Raw genomic sequence first — 23,332 nt, forward strand, 5'->3', positions numbered from 1 at the left:
GACTTGCAGTTCTACTTGTAAAGACAATGTTTGATATTCTTTATTTACACCACACCACACAATCAACCCGCCACCCACCGCCACCAGGGGTGGCGGGGATAGCCCCGGGCTATCAGCCTGGGCCTGGGGTGCCCTGGAGAGGGTGACCCCTTTATTGGGGGGGTCCCCAGCTCTCCAGGGATCCCCGGCCTGGGCTGACTAGCGGTCAGGGTTGATGCTGCGGCTGGGGGGCCCGGTGAAAGGGCTCCCCTGGCTGTGGCATCAGCCCCCCGCTAGAAAAAGTCCAGTGCTGGTTCTGGAACATACAGGGGAACCCTACTCATTTTTTGTCCCCTATATTTCCAGAACCAGGACCGGATCAGAGCCCAGAGCTGGTTGCGCAGAATACAGGGGACCCCTACGTCGTTTGTCCCCCGTATTTTGGCAACCAGCGCTGGTTCTGACTAGCCCGGTGCTGGTTGTGCTTAAGTACAGGGGACCCCTACGTCGTTTGTCCCCTGTATTTAAGCACACCCAGCACTGGGTTACTAATGCCCGGGGCTGGTTGCTCTTTTTTGGGGGGGTGCACGCCATTTTTTTCTTTTTTTACACAGGTTTTTTTTTTTTTTTTTTACCACAGCAGCACAGACGGGTCTCACGGACCTGTCATTGCTCTGTGCCAATCACACAGATGCATGTAGCACGGATCTCCCGGGTTCGTGCTACATGCAAATGGGCACCATAACGCTGATTGGCTTCCTGTCTGCCACTGCAGTGCCACTCCTAGATGGGCCACGTGTTTGTGCCGCCCCCTTGTGTCGCTTAGCATAGTCATCCAGCTTCCTCGGTACAACCTTTTGGCCTAAAAACAATATTGTGAGGTGTGAGGTGTTCAGAATAGAGTGGAAATGAGTGGAAATTAATGTTATTGGGGTTATTAATAGCGTAGGAACAAAAAAAGGCCCATTTATGTGATTTTAGCGGGGTTTTTTTATTTTTTAAGAAAAAATCCAGATCCAAAACACAAAACCCAGAACCCAAAACACGGAAGGGTGGTTTTGGCAAAACCAATCCAGATCCAAAACACGAAGAAAGATCCAGATCCAAAACCAAAACACAAAACACGAAAAGTGTCCGGTGCACACCCCTACCATTCACCTGATATTTTTTCATACCATGAAATCCATGAGCGAATGTTCTAATAATGTTCTACAAAATATTCCCTTCATTATCATTTGGACAGATGAAGTTGGATGAATTGTCCGTCATTCTATTAATACAGATGTGTGTGATACATTATTTGATCTGCACAGTGACACACATGGCACAACACAGACACTCTGACATGTTTACTGATTCCAGTATCACAGTTGTGACCAAAGTCACCTATTGTGTCCTAGACATTTAGGATTGGTATTTTTGTTAAAAAAAAATTGATGTAAAATTGCAGATTAAACCCAACTATGTATGGCACGATGCATGGTGTGCTGCATGGCATGAATCATGGTGTACTGCATGGCACAATACATGGTGTACTGCATGGCACGATATATGGTGTACTGCATGGCACGATGAATGGTGTACTGTATGGCACGATACATCTTGTACTGCATGGCACGATGCATGGTGTACTGCATGGCACGATACATGGTGTACTGTATGGCACGATACATGGTGTACTGCATGGCACGATGCATGGTGTACTGCATGGAACGATACATGGTGTACTGCATGGCACGATGAATGGTGTACTGCATGGCATGATGGATGGTGTACTGCATGGCATGATGGATGGTGTACTGCATGGCACGATGTATGGTGTACTGCATGGCATGATGGATGGTGTACTGCATGGCATGATGCATGGTGTACTGCATGGCACGATGGATGGTGTACTGCATGGCACGATGTATGATGTACTGCATGGCACGATACATGGTGTACTGCATGGCATGATGGATGGTGTACTGCATGGCATGATGTATGGTGTACTGCATGGCACAATGTATGATGTGCTGCATGGCACGATACATGGTGTACTGCATGGCATGATGGATGGTGTACTGCATGGTACGATGTATGGTGTACAGCATGGTATGATGGATGGTGTACTGCATGGCATGATGTACGGTGTACTGCATGGCATGATGGATGGTGTATTGCATGGCACGATGTATGGTGTACTGCATGGCACAATACATGGTGTACTGCATGGCACGATTGATGGTGTACTGCATGGCATGATACATGGTGTACTGCATGGCATGATACATGGTGTACTGCATGGCATGATACATGGTGTACTTCATGGCACGATGGATGGTGTACTGTATGGCACGATGCATGGTGTACTGCATGGCACGATGGATGGTGTACTGCATGGCACGATACATGTGTACTGCTTGGCACGATACATGGTGTACTGCATGGCACGATACATGGTGTACTGCATGGCACGATACATGGTGTACTGCATGGCACGATGCATGGTGTACTGCATGGCACGATGGATGGTGTACTGCATGGCACGATGGATGGTGTACTGCATGGCACGATACATGGTGTACTGCATGGCACGATACATGGTGTACTGCATGGCACGATGTATGATGTACTGCATGGCATGATACATGGTGTACTGCATGGCATGATGGATGGTGTACTGCATGGCTTGATGGATGGTGTACTGCATGGCACGATGGATGGTGTACAGCATGGCACGATGTATGGTGTACTGCATTGCACGATGCATGGTGTAATGCATGGCACGATGGATGGTGTACTGCATGGCATGATGGATGGTGTACTGCATGGCACGATGGATGGTGTACTGCATGGCATGATGGATGGTGTACTGCATGGCACGATGGATGGTGTACTGCATGGCACGATGGATGGTGTACTGCATGGCATGATGTATGGTGTACTGCTTGGCACAATACATGGTGTACTGCATGGCATGATGGATGGTGTACTGCATGGCATGATGGATGGTGTACTGCATGGCATGATGTATGGTGTACTGCATGGCATGATGGATGTTGTACTGCATGGCATGATGGATGGTGTACTGCATGGCATGATGGATGGTGTACTGCATGGCACGATGGATGGTGTACTGCATGGCAAGATACATGGTGTACTGCATGGCACGATGGATTGTGTACTGCATGGCACGATGGATGGTGTACTGCATGGCACGATGGATGGTGTGCTGCATGGCATGATGGATGGTGTACTGCATGGCATGATGGATGGTGTACTGCATGGCACGATGGATGGTGTACTGCATGGCACGATACATGGTGCACTGCATGGCACGATGGATGGTGTACTGCATGGCACGATGGATGGTGTACTCTATGGCACGATGGATGGTGTACTGCATGGCACGATGGATGGTGTACTGCATGGCACGATGGATGGTGTACTGCATGGCACGATGGATGGTGTACTGCATGGCACGATGGATGGTTTTCTTCATGGCACGATGTATGGTGTACTGCATTGCACGATGCATGGTGTGCTGTATGGCACGATACATGGTGTACTGCATGGCACGATGGATGGTGTACTGCATGGCACAATGGATGGTGTGCTGCATTGCACGATGTTTGGTGTACTGCATGGCATGGTGTATGATGTACTGCATGGCATGATGGATAGTGTATGCATGGCACGATAGATGGTGTGCTGCATGGCATGATGGATAGTGTATGCATGGCACGATAGATGGTGTACTGCATGGCACGATAGATGGTGTACTGCATGGCATGATACATGGTGTACTGCATGGCGCAGCTCAGTTGTTTCAGCCCTCGGTCTTTTGCGTTTTCTCCCAGGTTACCATCTGAATTGCTGCAGAAAATAACCAGCGCCAGTGACCAGGGTACCCGCGCACTGTACGTTGTTGCATTAGTGTTGTGAACAGGATGCATATTTCGTACAAAAGCTGGGCACATGGTGGGTCATAGTTGAATAGTCTGTGGCACTCTAAATGGGGCTACAGCATGGAAAAGAGATGGCGGAACATGAAACTACAATGACATCTCTACGACAGACTGTTCTGATGTTCACAAAATGTCACAGCTGTTATACTCATTGTTACTTATAGGTCTCAAATAAATGTCAGCAACGCTGAGGTGCAAAGTTCCAGCAATACAACCTGTGAGCGCTGTATCTGTATCTGTCCTATCTCATCTAACTCGGGTTTATTCTTGTTTGTAATTTCTCATTTTATGGAATTTATAGTTGGGATGATGATGGACAATTCATTCAGCTGTGTGTTGTAGTTGGGGTTGGACTGGTAACACAGGCCAAATTCCACTGGTAAAACTTCAAAACCTTCCAACATTTTCTGGCCAAAGGCAGAAGGGGGCAGATATTTACCAGGACTGTTTTGAAAATGTTGCTGATCTCAAAAAATAAGTTAAACTGTTCTTGTATTCCCACTTCCCTATTTATTCGGGTGTACCAGGAATAAAAGCTCATACTGCTATGGTTATTCCACTGTAATATTATACATATGACTGAACCCATGTGGGCATTATACTAAGGTGCAGCAGTATATAGAGCTGGAAATCTGGTGAGTTTTGATCAGGGATGTTGGGAAGAGGTAGAGAGTGGAGGCAGCGCCTCACCTGCCATACATTTTGTACTCCAGAGTTTTGACTATAAAAATGATTAGGATAATATTTTCTTTCAAGTTTTCTTATAATTTTTATAGTCAAAACTCTGGAGTAACCAGAAGTATGACACTGAAGTCTCACCTAACCGCACATCACTGATATATGCCATTGGTAAAGGAAAGTGGAACCACTAAACAAAATAACTTCCAGCTCAACAAAAAAAACATTCTTACTTCCACCACAAAGAGAAAGAGCTGGAGGCAATATCCTTAAAAATGTGGTCAAACTTCAAAATATGCAATTTTTTGGAGGTTCGACTACATTCTTCGTATGCATTAAATTTCGGAATGCAAAGCTTTCCAGAGCTTGTTCCCGAAAGGGCAACGTGATGTATACATGTCGTTGCCTACTAGAAGACTATGGGCTCCACACCAGAGACTACACATTGCAGAGTTCAAATGTGTGTAGCCCTAAATGAGCCCTTCCTCATCACAAACTCATTTATTACTACAGATGTTCCTTATCAGATGGGGGAAAATCTTTCACTTCAATCTACAGTGCAAATGTATTAATGCAAAGGGAAGGTTATCATTGCCTGTATCATTTGTATATGTAGGTTCTGCACATCACTGGTCTCCAGCTGACACTGGGAGAATCGTACACCGTGGAATGGGACCAGCTTGGCCCAGGGGTTCTGATTGCTGATTCAGAGAGGTTTGATTGCCACCCTGAGCCTGATGCCACTAGTCAGAAATGTATCGACCGCGGCTGCATCTGGGAGGTGGGTGTCATAAGATGAAGCCGTGAATTATACTGTGATGCTAATATATGTATACATTCCTGTATATAATGTCGGTATATAAATAATGAGCTCTGATGTCATTCCTTAGTATTAGTCAATTGTTATCACTTTAGTGTTCTAAGTACCCAAGCAAAGTTAAGTTGTAAATATTCTTGTTAGCATAAATATAATTACACACTATTTTATGTTTATCTTGTATCTTTACAAGAAATGTCCCTGAAATCATACTGATACACAACAATATTCTTTTTTTTTAGCACTAATAATAACATTTTTATTTTTTTTAAAACACAATCGGATAAAGATGTCGTCCATTATTGTATTTATAGTACATGTTAAACCTTTAGAACTTTGTCACTTCATAATCAACTACATGATGACAGATTAGAATGAACACATCACATACTATACATAAAGTAACACGGGACTACAAACAATGGCAGCAAGACATCAACAATTGTACGAGGGAAACAGGGGCGCCAAGGGGAAGGGGGGTGGGTACTAAGTATTCAGGCTTGTTGGCGGGCTCTGGTGGGTTCTCAGGTCTGTCGCCCCTCCCCCTCTTCTTACCTGTCAGTGGCAGCAGCCCCTCTCCCCAGCCCAGCACCCCCTGCCTGCATGATGTGCCGGAGTGACTGATCACAAGGTTTGCTCCCCTCTAATATTAGGTGACCTTTTATAAATTAATTTGAGTGTTACATACTCATAAGAATTCCTCATCAGAGAAAGAAGTTGTTGTGTTCCCAGTAATGGGGCACTAATGGTTTGGTATTATTTGTAATCTGACAAAATAAACTTGTTGCCTATTAGCTCACTATGGCCCCCATTAATCAGCGTCGTATAACCCTTTTAGTGCTCGTTAAAGGGATTATGCCACCCTTTCTGGATTTATCTATTGGAAGCATTTTGAAAGGTTTATCCACTAGCTCCAAAAGACGTGTTTATCTACTACTCCAAATATGTGCCCCCCCCTATGGCTGCCCCACGACCCCCCCTGTCCACCACTGAGCTGACACTTACCTTAGTGATCCACGAGCTCTCTCCTCCGGTGGTCACAGTGCAGGAGCACTAACTGTTAGAGGGTTTTTTCTTTTTTACTATTTTATTTACAGTAATCAGCTTGTGGTCTATTTAGACCACACATCTGATCACAGGGGACCAGCTCCTAGCTCTGCTCTGTCTGTTAGAGCGGATCAGGAGTCGGGGAACCAGGGGGAACGCTGCTTAATGCCATATCCAGATGGCGATGTTATAGCAGGGCTCCCACTCGGTATTTTTTCACAATTCCCCCTTAGTAAATCTCAGGCAGATCGCATTCCCATTACTAGAATGGGAAATGTGATTTGCTTGCTAAAAAAATGCGAATTAAAGGGTTTGGACTAGTTTTTCATGAAAGCTACACCAATTGCCCTTTAATACATTTCAATGTAACTAAAATAATGTGACATTGGTGTAAAAACTCCCTTTTTTCCATTATATTAGTAAAAAAGATTGATAAATAGAGGTCTATTTACTGAGACCATGCTCGTTTGGGTAACATTAAAACAATCCACAACAATCGCGCAAAGCGCTGCACAGGTTAACTATGACAGCACTGTTTATATACTTCTCTGCCATTTTCAAAACACACACATGAACACACACACACATATATGTTCTCACACGCACACATACACACACATATGTACACACACGAACACACACACATGTACTCACACTCACACACATGTACTCACACTCACACACATATGTACTCACACGCACACATACACACACATATGCACACACACACATATGTACTCACACGCACACACATATGTACTCACACGCACACATACACACACATATGTACACACACAGAGCCGTAACTAGACTTTTTGATGCCCTGTGCCAGAAAGAGCATTGGCGCCTCCCTCATTTTTCAAAGGGACATAATGCACCCAAAAAAAGGGAATGACCTGATGGGGAAGGGCCAGGGAAGAGATAGGAGAGGCCAGGAGATGCTGGGGATGAAATAAGAGGAAGCTACAAGTAAGAATGATAATAAACAAAACTTTGACAGACCCAAACAGCACCCCCTGACCTGTGGTGCCCTGTGCGATGGCACCGGCCACAATACCCGATCTACAGCCCTGTACACACATGCACACGCACACATACACACGCACACATACACACACACATATACACAGAGAGAGAGAGAGTTAGAGCAATTTGTGCTCTCATAGAGAATGGAAATAGTCATTTTATTACACTTGTTTACTAGGGAAGTTTCCTGGCTCTCACCATATTTATCACATATATATTTCAGGAGTCCAGTACCCCAGGCATACCTTATTGCTACTATCCGGAAGATTACGGTTACATTGTTGAGAATGAAGTGGTCACAGATACAGGTATCACTGTGGATATCGCTATGGGCCCACTAATGGTACAGCGTTATAGCCAATCCATCACTGTCAACAAGCTGCGGGTGGCAGTAACGTTCCATGAAAACCAGATGCTCCAGTTCAAGGTAAGTGACATTACTACAACTGTAAGGAGTGATGGGGCGGATGGGGACGCTTCAGTATAACTGTGTCATGGCTGAGTGGGCAATATAGCTTTCACCAGTGTTTATGGCTAAAGCATTATACCTGTCCTATACCTTCTAAATGGACATTTTACTCTTCTGCATTCTCCAAAAATATCCAGGTTCACTTACATTAACAGAATATGAAGTTTACATTGCAGATGCCTTTTTTTTTTTTACAGGTTTTCACACCATAAATGAAGTAAGGAGAGACTTTGCAACCAGGGCCAGTTTAATAAGGGTAAATTCCTTAGGCGGAATTCCTTGTCCCTCCCCTTCACCCTCAGAGATGGTGCCCCCAACCCTACTGCTTCTTACCTTCACAGACAGGAGGTGGGGCAACATCTCCTGATCCTTTCAGTCTGGGCAGTGACATTGTAGCCCAGCGCTTCTCTCAGCCTATGACTGATCTGAAGGAGCAACCGGCACTTTCACATAAAAAGTTGCCATGTACGTGTCTGGGCTTTTGTTGGCTTTAAAAGAACTGTATAAATTTGTATCACTCGCTCAGTGCTTTAAATTAATCATTGGCACCCCAGGCATCCAACCTATAATCACCTAATGTTAGCACCAGGCTGAGATCAGACTTTACATCACAAGTGTGCTTGGTTTTCTTTTCAAAATTATGTGAGCCCTATACAGTATTTAGTTATTACTTGACTTATAATAACAAATACACAGTACTTTTACTTACTTAATGTTTTATGATACAGTATATTCAACAAGGTAAATGCCTGTCCAAGCTGAGTATACAGTTGGAATTTTAGATTTATTATGGACTGAAGGGTGAATGTAAACAAGCTTATAAAGAGCAGAGAAGTGGACAAGTGAGGAGGTTGATGAAAGTAACCAATCAGCTCCTAGCTAGCATGTATCAAATGCATTCTAGAAAATGATAGGCACTGTTGAAGCTGATGGCTTGCTATGGGTAACATCTCCACTTATCCATTTCTTCACTCCCTAGAAGGTTTGATAGATCTCCACCTTAGTCTTTAACTTTGAAATTGACATAAAAAAAGAGAAATTCTTACTATTATTTTTATATGAAACCCTGGAAGACTTGTTGAACACAGAAGTGACCAGCATGGCTCCCCATTAACCATTACTTAGAACAATGTTCATCTTGTCTCCTCATGTCAGAGTTTTCCACACTGGGAGTTTAAATCTTATAAGAACGCATGAGTTATAGTTAGACATTATTTTTGTTTCTTTACATAGATCTTTGATCCTGACAACAAAAGATATGAAGTTCCTGTACCAATGAATAAACCCAGCAGTCCGACAAGTACAGAGCAAGAGCGGCTCTATGAAGTTGTTGTGGTTAAAGAAGGGAAGTTTGGACTACGTATCATTCGGAAGAGCAATCGTGCTGTTGTGTAAGTCAAAATGGCGCCCAACTCCCATGTGTCCCAGCAACAAATTTCACAAAGTTCACATTTAACTATATTTTGCTCTAACACATTATTGAGTGGCATTTATATACCATATTACTATAATTTTTATTAGAGATGTGCGTCGACCCCGTGTTTTGGTTTTGGATTTGTATCTCCTAGTGTTTTGGATCTGGATTTGTTTTTGCCAAAACAGCCCCTTGTGTGTTTTGGTTTTGGATCTGTATTTTTTTTTAAATGATAAAATCTGCTAAAATCACATGTATTTTTTTTGTTCCTACAGTTCCTACGGTATTATTAATCTCAATAACATTAATTTCCACTTATTTCTAGTCAATTTTGACTGCCTCACAATATTGTTTTCATCTGGTTTAGGCCCAAAATGTGCACCAAGATAGCTGGCTGACTAAGCTAAGTGGCAGCAGTGGGTGGCACAATACGTGGATGATAAACTGCGGTCTGGCTGTCAGTGTCACCGTACAACAATAGCGCAGCTAAGTTGCTAACACACACACAAAAAAAATCTTTTTTTTTTTTGTGGATTCATATATTTATATTATTCTTTTAATTTCACTTTTATTTTTTTCACACTGGGGAAGAGCACCCCTGAATGAGGAAGCAGCCCCTTGATGAACAACACAGACAGCACCCCTTTTTGTTGGACAACAAAGCACTCCTGCCGAGTGCAGAAAGACCACCTGCAGAGTCACAAATACATGGACGATAAACTGCCGCAGTGTCACCGTACAATAATAGCGCAGCTAAGTTTCTAGCGCACACACACACACACACACACACACACACAAAAAAAAATTGTACTTTTATTTGTTTTAAACTGGGGATGAGCACCCCTAATTGACAGAACACCCCACCCTGGACAACACAGCACCCCTTTATTGACTGCAGCCCTAGCCTGATGGACAGGACAACAACACAGCAGCAGACACAGTTAATTGACAGGACATGTGACACAGCAGCTGCAGCACCCACTGAAGGAAGCCCCCCTTTATATACTGCAGCCTAAGCCCCTTCATGGACAACACAGCAGCAGCCTTCAGCCCAAGACCCTGAATGGACACACACACGGAGTGACTGACAGTGACTGACTACGTCTGCTAGCTTCTCTCTTTCCTCGCCCGGAGTAAAAATGTTGCCAATAATCCAAACCCCGCAAGAATCCGACAGCGGGAGGATGACGTTTTGCCTCGTTTTGAGATCTGAGTCAGGCGGGAAAACCTGAGCCTGTATGTTAAATGACTTTACAACTAAGGGCAGTATTCAATTAGGCTCCAAAAAGTCGAAATCAGCGATAAATTATCGCTGATGACGTAATTTTTGCATGCTTCAATTATCCCCGTATTAAATTACAAAGACTTTGCGCCAGTGCGAAAAGTCTTTGCAAAAAAATGGGGATACGTTTTCACCATGTTTTACATGGTGAAAAAAAGTGCAGAATTGGGGTTTAGGGGTACAGGCTTAAAAATCATAGCCTACAACCCAGGGAATGTCCAATAAAAAAGATCTGTGTAAAAAAATTATGTTTAATTTTGGGATGTAAAAAAAAAATAGGGAACACAGTTAAAAAATAGCAAAATTGATTCCAGAGGGGTTCCCTTATATGCATCAGGTGTTTTCTTCATTGAGGGTAGTAGCGGTAGGTGCATTTTTGCCGAATTTTTAAAAATCATTTTAGGGACTTCAAAAAATGCTTACCCCCATTTTTATGTACTCCAAATTTGATAGGAATAGCTATTTTTACCAAAACAAAAATCTAAGTGCTATTTTTCACCCTTTCTTTATAGCCGCAAATATGCGGCTATTAGAAACCCAGACTTCCTTCAGCAATTAAAAATGGGGGTACCCATAGTGATCCCCTATGTCTAGACATCTTTAGGGGGGTCCCTGGAATATTTCCAGAAAATTCACGGTTTTTGGCGATACTTACCTTTCCGCCAGCTCCTATTTTCGTTGATTTCTAATTGAATACGTGGATAAAGTGGGCACGCACCCGATACTTTATCTCCGGAAAACCTCCAAATTTAATACACCCCTAAATGAACAGGAGCATTGGAGAACATAGGTGCTAGTTTTAGTTCTGTGGAGACTATACCAAGATTAGCCCTGCTGCCAATCAAAGTGGGTGGTGCTGACACACCCCTGTACCCTCATTTATGAAGGGGCCCTGTTCTTTGCATGTCCTCTCTAATAGTAGGCCAAGTTCCTCGGTGGTTTCTTGCCACACACCTTATGTTTGGGCCCCTACCACTAAAATCCCTGGTGGGCTCTTCATGACCCAACCTGACACCGTTTACAAAAACAAATAGTCGTATTATAATTTGAGGACAAACAGGTTTTTAAATGTCTGTTTAACGATCAAGAGACAGAGGGCCTAATTCAGACCCGCTCGCGGGCGCTGAGCGCTAGCAAGCTGGTCGATTTTGGGCCAGTGCGCATGTGCACGACGGACCCGGCTTCATCATGCGAATGCGCGAGACCCGGATAGCGACGGGCAAGCCGTTGCTATGGGTCTTGCGCCAAAGGGGGCGTGCTGTCGATGGTGAGTGACAGCACACACCCTTTGGTGGGCGTGCTGGGGGCGTGGCTGCCCAGACTGAGGCGTTCCCATGGGTACGCCTACCATCTGGGGCCGGCCCTACAGACATCACAAGTGATGTCAGTGGGATTACTTTCAGCTCTGTTTGAGCCGAAAGCACTCCAGGGCTTGCGGCCACGAGACCCTACCACAAGGGTCTCGTCGCAAGCCCGATGGTCGCTATGGTCAAGACCATCACGACCATCTTTTTGGCCGCTCGCTATAGATCTGGGTGGTCATCCACAGCTATGCGAGTGGCCAGGAGGCCGCTCTAAAATCATAAAGGATGGCCCTGATTCAGAGCGAGCGCTCTGTCAGAGCGTCCGGCTCTGAATCAGGGCCAGAGTACATAGAATGACTCTCCCCTGCAGATGAAGTAACACATTGCTTGGATCCCCAGGGATTGAGTACATATATCTATGTATGTGACTGTACAAATGACAGTAAGATTTGTCTGTTAGGACGGTTGGGATAACATTAATCTCTGCAGTTGGGAAGTATAGTACTAATGTACAACAATAATTACAGCAAGAAGTGACAGCAAGTAGCAACCATACATTTGTATACATATAACCAAATCTGTAACCTGGGAATTGTGGACCTGGTGAGTAATCATGAGCACATACTGTATGCTATAATTCAGTGATATGGAAAATATATGTCATATTTTCGGCTCAGTTATGTACTCAAAAAATCTTTGGACTTGGAACTTTGGGCGTGATTCAAGGCCGGCCTTCTGTTTTTTTTGAGCGGCCTCCTGGCCGCTCGCATAGCTGTGGGTGACCACCCACAGCTATAGCGAGTGGCCATGATGACGGTTGCGATGGTCAAGACCATCGCGACCATCGGGCTTGCGACGAGACCCTTGTGGTAGGGTCTCGTTGCTGCAAGCCTAGGAGTGCTTTCGGCTTAAACAGAGCAGTAAGCACTCCCACTGACATCACAAGTGATGTCAGTGGGGCCGGCCCCAGACGGTAGGTGTTCCCATGGGAACACCTCCGTCTGGCCATTCACGCCCCCGGCCCGCCCACCAAAGGGGGCGTGTTGTCACTCAACATCGACAGCACGCCCCCTTTGGTACGAGACCCGGAGCGACGGCTTGCCCGTCGCTATCCGGGTCTCGCACATGCGCACGACGGAGCCGGCTCCGTCGTGCACATGCGCTCTGGGCCACTATCGTGAGCGTGTCTGAATCAGGCCCTTTGGCCCTGATTCAGAGCCGGACGCTCTGAATCAGGGCCGGCCCTCTGGGCTTTTAGAGCGGCCTCCTGGCTGCTCGCATAGCTGTGGGTGACCACGCTCAGCTATAGCGAGCGGCCAGGTCAAGACCATCACGACCATCGGGCTGGCGACAAGACCCTTGTGGTAGGGTCTCGTTGCCGCAAACCCTAGAGTGCTTTCGGCTCTATCAGAGCCGAAAGCACTCCCACTGACATCACTTGTGATGTCAGTGGGGCTGGCCCCAGATGGTAAGCGTTCACATCTGTCTGGGTAGCCACGCCCCCGGGCCAACCACCAAAGGGGGCGTGCTGTCACTCAACATTGACAGCACGCCCCCTTTGGTATGAGACCCGGAGCGACGGCTTGCCTGTCGCTATCCAGGTCTCGCGCATGTGCACGACGGAGCCAGCTCCGTCGTGCACATGCGCACTGGGCCAACATCGACCCGCTTGCGAGCGCTCAGCGCTCGCGAATGGGTCTGAATCAGGCCCTTTGTCAGTAAAGCATATACAGTACGTTACTAAGATTGCATCCAGAAGGCAAATACATCTCTGCCACCCAGGCCAGTGTTCTTATCCCCATGCAGTTTCCAGGAGAAACCACAAATAAAGTCCTCACTCATTAGCAGAACCATAACATCATTATTGTGTATCTAAATTTGCTTATTTGCGAAAATAACGTGTAATATTCATTTTGTATGTTTCCATTAGCTGGGATTCTTATTTACCCGGAATGAGCTTCGAAGATATGTTCCTTCAGATTTCCACCCGACTTCCCTCAGATTATGCGTTTGGACTCGGGGAAACTGAGCATAAAACCTACCGACATGAAATGGGACGGAGACCTATCGGCCTATTTGCTAAAGATCAGCCTCCATCAGTAAGTGTATACTGAGTATAGCATGTATGTATGACCGCAACTAAAACCGACTATCATACAGTATCACTACTTTCAGTGTAATTCATTAATTAAATTACTTTTATAGTAAATATATAGTTAATATCCTACAGTATATGTGATTATCTAAATAGTTCACAGCATAGGAGTATAATGCATTCTATAGTTTACCCAGCATGAAAGGTCATGGACATGCTGCAAAGTATAGCCAGGATTACAAAGGGGAAAACAGTCGGGAAGCCGATGGATGGAATCCCGACCGCCGGCTTCCCGACTGTCTAATCCCGGCAAGGGTTAAATGACAGGCGCCGAAATCTCAACGCTTTACAAAGTACAGTATTGTCCCCTACATGCAAATCTGCCCATTTGCTCGCTTTTCCTATAACAGGGAGCACACCGCGTCGACATTCCGTATTTTGGGATAGTCATGGAGATGGCAGATTGAGGACAGGTTTCCCCCACCTCCAAAGGTATTTAAAAAAGTCCTTCTGCTCTTTTTGTTTTTTTTTAGAAAGAAACATTTGCCAGAACCACCCACCAACCAGGGAACGCCATTATAAATGCACCTTCTCCAAACCTAGTATTGTATCTAGCAAAATGTAATCTGGCACATGGGGCTACAATGGGGGCACATTATTTCACCTATTCCCTATTTTCTTATGAAACCCTACGATCTGCCCAGCTCCATCCAGCAGGTGGCGCACCCACTTCCAATAATATGGGTGCAGTGACATATAAGACTTTCATAAATAACCCTTTTTAGCTCAGCAGAGTGCAGCCTGATGTAGATTTATACGAAAAGAGTTCCGGACGTGCCCCGGTAATGTTCAGGGGGCATGGCCTAATCATGGGAGGTGTGGACACGCCCTATCAGAAAAAAAAAATAGAAAGCAAATTTGCAGCGCCACAAAGCGACGGGCAAATCCAGGGGAAGGGGTGGGATCATCGTCATTGCTCCGCCCCCCGCCCCCACACATGCAGAGGAAACTGCTGCTGCTGCTGCTGCTGCTCAGAGGCAGCAGCCTCCCTGTCCCCCCTGCAGCCCAGTGCTGGGGGGAGATACTGCTGACAGGTAAGAGGCAGGGATGGTGGCGGCAGACACAGGCCCCTCCAACAAGACCGTGCCCGGGTAATTAGTACCCATCCCCCCCCTATTTGCACCCCTGACTGTAGTATGTAACTTACTTTTGTGTGGCAGGTGCTGCATCCGCATATTGTGATGTTTTCAAGGGGCTTCCGCTAATCCCAAATACAGTAATGTTTAGGGGGAGATTTATCAAAGCTTGGAGAGAGATAATTTACCAACTAATCAGCTCCTGTCATTTTTCAAACACAAACAGGAGTCTATTTACTAAGCAGTGCTAGGAGACAGAGTGAAAAGTGATAAGAAAGTGATAAGGTGCCAGCCAATCAGCTCCCAACTGTCATCTTATAAACACAGCCTGTGAGATGGCAGTTGGGAGCTGATTGGCTGGCACCTTATCACTTTCTTATCACTTTTCACTGCTTAGTACATAGACCCCACAGCCTGTAACATGACAGGAGCTGATTGGTTGGTACTGTGAGAAATGACTTATCTATAAATGTTTTTTTGTTACATTCCCCCAGGACCATCTCAATGCGTATGGAGTTCACCCATTCTATATGGGGCTGGATAATGATGGCAACGCTCATGGAGTCCTTCTGCTAAACAGCAATGCTATGGGTAATCTGATATTTTACTTCTCTACAGCATTGAGGACCTCATTCAGAGTCGGTCGTTGCGGCCGCACGGTCATACGGGAAAAGGGGCCGGATATTCAAATGATGCACTCGCATGTTCCGTCCTTAAGGTCGGATCGTTAGCTGGCCGACCAAGGGGAGGATGCGGCCGTAAGACAAAAAATACGCCCCATTCTCGTACGCATTACACGTCATCTCCGGGCATATAAGGATTAATCGCGACCATCGGGAACCATCGGAGCTGGTCGTAGAGCTTAAGGTTGACCATACCCTCTCTTAAGCTCTACGATCAGGTCAGTATACAAACCTCCCATGTCACGTGTGCCATGACGCTACTTTGTTAATTATGCACTCCCATAAAACGCTGTTCGCATAATTAGGCACGCCTGCGTTTGGATCTCCACTCCTCCGTTTTCAAGCTCCTTTCCCCACCCACAAACGCCTCTTTCTGTCACTCAAACTACCGGCCTGGTTGTGATCAAGGAGAGAGAAATTTCTAATCGTAGCAGCTAGTTTGCGCACGCGCATTGCGAACTTCACGCATGCGCAGTTCAGCGAACATCGGTAGCGTACGACCTTGCGGCCGCAACGACCGACTCTGAATGAGGTCCTGAATGTACTATGATGTATTTACTGTATGAGATGAATGGAACTGGCTCCTACAGATGACGCAGTGTGTTTGGGGTCAGCGTTGAAGCCTTATAGATTAGCTGTCACCGTCAGTCTGATGTTATAGTTATGTTACAGGGAGCCTAGCGTAGGCTTGTTACATATGGCCCAAATGCAGGCTCGGCTTCCTATTAGAATGTACAGTGCAGGCCAGGCTGAGCTACAGGACCACACGGGCGTCTCAGTGCAGCTGCCCCAGGTGACCCAGCACAAGTACAAATCATAAATATGGACCAGGAATTGCTGCAATCATTTTATAGCCGAGGATATCACTGCATGTGTGCGTGGACAACACTGTTTTCAGAACTTTATGCATAAAGCCAGGAATTAGGAATTTCTACATTAAAAATATAAATATCCAACTTAGAAGCATAATTCTTCTGTAAATGAATCTACTGTACTGTATTTAAATGATAAATACCCCAAAGGAGAGGAGAATATGTATATAGAAACCTTTAAGCAATTATTCCAGACCAGGTGACCCATTACAGGTAGGTAGTTAGGCAGGATGAGATAACCTGAACTATGTAACTAGACAGTGCTGAAATAACCCCCAGAAGTACACTCTACATTGGTTGTTGTGTCAAAAACATACAGTAAAATATATACTATATTGATGGCATAACTCACGTTATCACACTGTCCATGCTAGCTAATGACTGGTATCCTGTAACAGTGCCTCCTACAATGTAAATATACATAATTGGAACAAATTATATTGTTGCTGCCAAACTACATGTCCTAGCGGGATGTAGCCAGCATCCCAGTGTGCAGGATGCCGACGGTCTAAATACCGGCGCCGAAATCCTGACAGGTTGGGATCCCAACACCAGTATCCCGGCCACCGACATGCCGAAGGTAAATATCGGGGAGTTAGGGAAAGGTTAGGGTTAGGTGTTAGGGGGAGGGTTAGGGTTAGGCAATGGGTAGGGAGTGTTAGGATTAGGGTGCGGGGAGGTTAGGTTTAGGCACTAGGGGTGGAGGTTAGGTTTAGGGATCGTGGATGGGTGTTAGGTTTAGGGTTGTGGGGAGGGGGAGGTTAGGTTTAGGCTCTAGGGGGAGAGGGGTTAGGATAGAGGTTAAAAAATACTTACTGTTACTTCCTATGGGTGTCGGGATTCTGGCTGTCGGGATGCCGTTATCGATATTCTGACCAGCGGCATCCTAACATCCGGGATTTCATACCCAACCCATCCTAGCACAGTGGTAGGCAACAGGGTACAGTCCAGCATGTCCTGACTGCCTCTAGTATACTGGGAGAGGCATAAAATAACAATGCAGAGGATATTGCTGGAAGAGGTTTTGAAGTACACTTACAGTACATGAGGTTTGTTGCCAAGAGTCAGATAATTATGACTTTGAAAAACAGGGGATGTATTTATGTTAGTGGCCTTTTCTGTACTTTTTAACACAAATTTCCATTCAAAAATCCAAATGCAAATGCCTCACACACACATATCAACCTAACCAGCATAAACTACACATAGTATAAATTAAAGTCCCTGGTAAGTATCCGTCAAGAACTACTGGAGAGATGTTGATGCAGTTATCACTATTCTATAGAGCATTTGTGGATGAAGGTTTAGGAGTAAGAAACATTAATGTATGACAAAAAGGAGCCGAGCAGTGACCATTGTAGAGAAAAAAGTCAATGAAAAGACGGATGTCCGAGCGCTCTCTTTCCTTACGCTGCCTAAACCGTTAGATATATCACAATGGGCTTTATTTTATACCATATAGAGATTGATAAGTAACCCTGTTTACTGATACAACATTTCAATTTCTCCCTTTTTTTACCATTCCGGTTTCATTTATGTGAAAAACGATCCTTAAAATATTACAGGTCTATGTATTAAGCAGTGATAAGTGGCAGAGTGAAAAGTGATAAGTCTGTGATAAGGTGCCAGCCAATCAGCTCCCAACTGTCACTTTTCAAACACAGCCTGTGAGATGACAGTTGGGAGCTGATTGGCTGGCACTTTATCACTTTCTTATCACTTTTCACTCTGCCACTTATCACTGCTTAGTACATAGACTCCCAAGAGTCCAGTTCCCGATAAGAATCTGCTTTGGCATGACAGGAAATACAACACAGGGACAGACACTTAACGTAACTGGAGGTGACCTAAGTGGAAACTGTATTTCTCATGGACAACGTTACGAGGCCCTTTTGCTCTTCAACCAGTGTGAACGCTCGGGAAGCGTTCATTCGCTGCGCATAGACTGCCCAGCAGAGTGAGTAACAGGAGAAGCCATTTGTGGGTGGTGACAGCGGCTGGCCACTAGAAACGGGGGGGGGGGGGAGTGGAGGTGCAAACGCAGACATGCCTGATCGTCTCAATGCTGTGTCAGAGGCGTGCATAATTAAATGGAAGCATCCTTGCACACATCACCTGGCTGCTTTGTACACTCATGTGATCACAGTGCTTTAGGCAGGGTATAGTCAACCTCAAGCTCTGTGATCGCTTACGATGTTACCTGATGTATCGATGCTTGCATACACTTCCTGAAGATGACGTGCACAAGTGGGTATCTTAAGACTGGCTGGTGGGTGTCTGCGTACACAAAGCGATCGCACGTCAAGACATAGTGGGTGTGCTAATGCCTTGCCGTGCGATTGCCTACCGTTCCATCACTTAGCTGAATTTGCATACGCTGGGTGCGAAAGAACTCATCTAGCAAGCGGGTCTGAATGAGCTCCAAAATGTAATACACCCATTAAAATGGAATGTGCCAAGTGATGAGCCCAATAAAATGTAATGTGCCATGTGATAAGCCCAATAAAATGTAATGTGCCATGTGATAAACCCTATAAAATGGAATGTGCCAAGTGATAAACCCTATAAAATGGAATGTGCCATGTGATAAACCCTATAAAATGGAATGTGCCAAGTGATAAACCCTATAAAATGGAATGTGCCATGTGATAAACCCAATGATATGGAATGTGCCAAGTGATAAGCCCAATAAAATGTAATGTGCCAAGTGATAAACCCTATAAAATGTAATGTGCCATGTGATAAGCCCAATAAAATGTAATGTGCCAAGTGATAAACCCTATAAAATGGAATGTGCCAAGTGATAAACCCTATAAAATGGAATGTGCCATGTGATAAACCCAATGATATGGAGTGTGCCAAGTGATAAGCCCAATAAAATGTAATGTGCCAAGTGATAAACCCTATAAAATGGAATGTGTCATGTGATAAGCCTAATAAAATGGAATGTGCCATGTGATAAGCCTAATAAAATGGAATGTGCCATGTGATAAGCCCAATAAAATGGAATGTGCCAAGTAATTGAGCCCAATACAATGGAATTGTATCAAGCAATAAGCCTGATACAATGGAATGTGTCAGCAATAAGCCTGATACAATGGAATGTGTCAGCAATAAGCCTGATACAATGGAATGTGTCAGCAATAAGCCTGATACAATGGAATGTGTCAGCAACAAGCCTGATACAATGGAATGTGTCAGTAATAAGCCTGATACAATGGAATGTGTCAGCAATAAGCCTGATACAATGGAATGTGTCAGTAATAAGCCTGATACAATGGAATGTGCCAAATAATAACAATATGTATTACTCTAATCGCGATGCCCTGTTATATACTCAGTAATGACCTATGATTGTGCTCATTAATATTTCATGGCTGTGCAAACTGTAACAAGAGATTTTGCCCCAATTATCCCCCACATTTCTTGCTATACAGTTGTAGAAGAGCTTAATATGGTGTCAGGGAGGATTACTATGGACATCTGTGTGCTGATGGAGCATGTACATGATGTCTACACTTGCTGGTAGTAGTTCAGCATTGAGAATTATTGAAGATACTGTATAAATGTATTTAGAGATCAGGAAGTCTATTTATTAAACATTAGGAAACCCTTGTCCCTTATATATTTGTTAGTCAGCAATATCGTCCCCATTGCAAAGCCATCGGTCAGTGGTCATTATGGGATATTAGAAGAGAATCTATTCAGTGTCCTGTGTGAAGTACAAGACGAGGTTGGCAAATCAGACCTAACGCAGTTTTTTGTTTATTTTTTATTATTTATTCTTTTGTCAATATTTTGGGTTATTACAAAATTCCTTTTCCAAGAATCTCTATTAATAACATAATCTAATTCTGATTGCTAACCTCCCACTGGATGAATTACAGCAGATATGACCCATGCGTGATAATGTTCTGATAACACGTGACAGGTGACCTTGCAGCTGCTGTCTCTGTGTAAGTGTAACAGATGGAAGGTAAACTAAAGCTATGGACACAGCTCAGCCATATACCAACGATCCGACCGATTGTTCAGTTATCTGACAGTTTTTAAAACCAGTGTACTCCAGTCAGTTACCCTTCCTGTCTGACCCATCATAGGATATACTTTTATAGAAATCATCTCGCATAGGATAATGTAGAGCACCAGGTAGATCAGATGAGCCCATCTGAGTGCTATGATCAACATAATCGGCCCTGGGTGCTGCATGCAGTCTGTGAGACTATCGATCTGAGCTCAGGCGAATCGGCCAGATTATTGTACAGTGTGTAGCTCACTTCTAAGAATGAGCCATAAACCCCTTTATCACTTGCTAAAGCGGTTATGACATTCATTCTGTATATAGCAAGCAGGTGTAAGCTTAGCTTGACGCTCTTCGTGACTGTACTGCTTACACCGGGTTGGGTATGGGATGCTGCCTCTTGGGATCCCGGTGTTCGAAATCCTGATGCTGACATCACAACAGGGTTAGGCTACCGACATTTGTCGGTAGGTATCCTAACCCTCCCCCTCTCCCTACTCCTAACCCTCTCTCCCTGGTGCCTAAACCTAACCCTCCCCCCATAGTGCTCAACACTCCCCCTAGTGTCTAACCCTAACTATAGCGCTAACACTCCCCCTAGTGTCTAACCCTAACTATAGCACTAACACTCCCCCTAGTGTCTAACCCTAACTATAACGCTAACACTCCCCCTAGTGTCTAACCCTAACTATAGCACTAACACTCCCCCTAGTGTCTAACCCTAACTATAGCGCTAACACTCCCCCTAGTGTCTAACCCTAACTATAGCGCTAACACTTCCCCTAGTGTCTAACCCTATCCATAGCACTAACACTCCCCCTAGTGTCTAACCCTAAGCATAGCGCTAACACTCCCCCTAGTGTCTAACCCTAAGCATAGCGCTAACACTCCCCCTAGTGCCTAACCCTAACCATAGCGCTAACACTCCCCCTAGTGTCTAACCCTAACTATAGCACTAACACTCCCCCTAGTGTCTAACCCTAACTATAGCGCTAACACTTCCCCTAGTGTCTAACCCTATCCATAGCACTAACACTCCCCCTAGTGTCTAACCCTAACCATAGCGCTAACACTCCCCCTAGTGTCTAACCCTAAGCATAGGGCTAACACTCCCCCTAGTGTCTAACCCTATCCAAAGCACTAACACTCCCCCTAGTGTCTAACCCTAACCGTAGCGCTAACACTCCCCCTAGTGTCTAACCCTAATCATAGCGCTAACACTCCCCCTAGTGTCTAACCCTATCCATAGCACTAACACTCCCCCTAGTGTCTAACAGAAACTATAGCACTAACACCCCTCCTAGTGTCTAACCCTAACTATAGCACTAACACTCCCCCTAGTGTCTAACCCTAACTATAACACTAACACTCCCCCTAGTGTCTAACCCTATCCATAGCACTAACACTCCCCCTAGTGTCTAACCCTAACCATAGCGCTAACACTCCCCCTAGTGTCTAACCCTATCCATAGCACTAACACTCCCCCTAGTGTCTAACCCTAAGCATAGCGATAACACTCCCCCTAGTGTCTAACCCTATCCATAGCGCTAACACTCCCCCTAGTGTCTAACTCTAACCATAGCACTAACACTCCCCCTAGTTTCTAACCCTAACTATAGCGCTAACACTCCCCCTAGTGTCTAACCCTAACTATAGCGCTAACACTCCCCCTGGTGTCTAACCCTATCCATAGCACTAACACTCCCCCTAGTGCCTAACCCTAACCATAGCGCTAACACTCCCCTTAGTGTCTAACCCTAACTATAGTGCTAACACTCCCCATAGTGTCTAACCCTAACCATGGTACTAACACTCCCCCTAGTGTCTAACCCTAACTATAGCACTAACCCTCCCCCTAGAGTCTAACCCTATCCATAGCGCTAACACTCCCCCTAGTGTCTAACCCTAACCATAGCGCTAACACTCCCCCTAGTGTCTAACCCTAACCATGGCACTAACACTCCCCCTAGTGTCTAACCCTAACTATAGCGCTAACACTCCCCCTAGTGTCTAACCCCAACCATAGTGCTAACACTCCCCTAGTGTCTAACCCTATCTATAGCGCTAACACTCCCCCTAATGTCTAACCCCAACCATAGCGCTAACACTCCCCCTAGTGTCTAACCCTAACCATAGCACTATCACTCCCCCTAGTGCCTAACCCTAACCATAGCGCTAACACTCCCCCTAGTGTCTAACCCTAACTATAGCGCTAACACTCCCCCTAGTGTCTAACCCTAACCATAGCACTAACACCACCCTAGTGTCTAACCCTATCCATAGCGCTAACACTCCCCCTAGTGTCTTACCCTAACCATAGCGCTACCACTCCCCCTAACCCCAGTACCTACCATTAGGATGCCGTCGATCGAGATGTCGGGGCTGGGATTCTAACAGGTGTCGGGATTCCGGCATTGGTATTCTAAGTTTCCGGCATCCCATGTGCCAGGAAATGACCATATCCCTTTACACCATCTACAGATGGCAATTTTGATATATGGGAATTGAGGCAGGGTAATAAGTAGAGATGTGCGCGCACCGCCATGTTTTCGATTTTGA

General features: G+C 45.2%; 1 protein-coding gene across 1 annotated transcript in view; it reads left to right on the forward strand.

The window, feature by feature from the left end:
- Positions 1-23,332, forward strand: part of LOC148481847 (maltase-glucoamylase-like) — a 212,421-nt gene that overhangs the window by 130,011 nt on the left and 59,078 nt on the right. The window contains exons 24-28 of the mRNA XM_088452934.1: positions 5,224-5,388; positions 7,721-7,924; positions 9,200-9,357; positions 13,897-14,065; positions 15,692-15,788. Coding sequence (XP_088309060.1) covers positions 5,224-5,388; positions 7,721-7,924; positions 9,200-9,357; positions 13,897-14,065; positions 15,692-15,788 — 793 coding nt within the window. The remainder of the gene's footprint in view (positions 1-5,223; positions 5,389-7,720; positions 7,925-9,199; positions 9,358-13,896; positions 14,066-15,691; positions 15,789-23,332) is intronic.

Source organism: Taudactylus pleione, unplaced genomic scaffold, assembly GCF_031769625.1.
Source record: "Taudactylus pleione unplaced genomic scaffold, aTauple2 ptg000559l, whole genome shotgun sequence".
Lineage (NCBI taxonomy): Eukaryota > Metazoa > Chordata > Amphibia > Anura > Myobatrachidae > Taudactylus > Taudactylus pleione.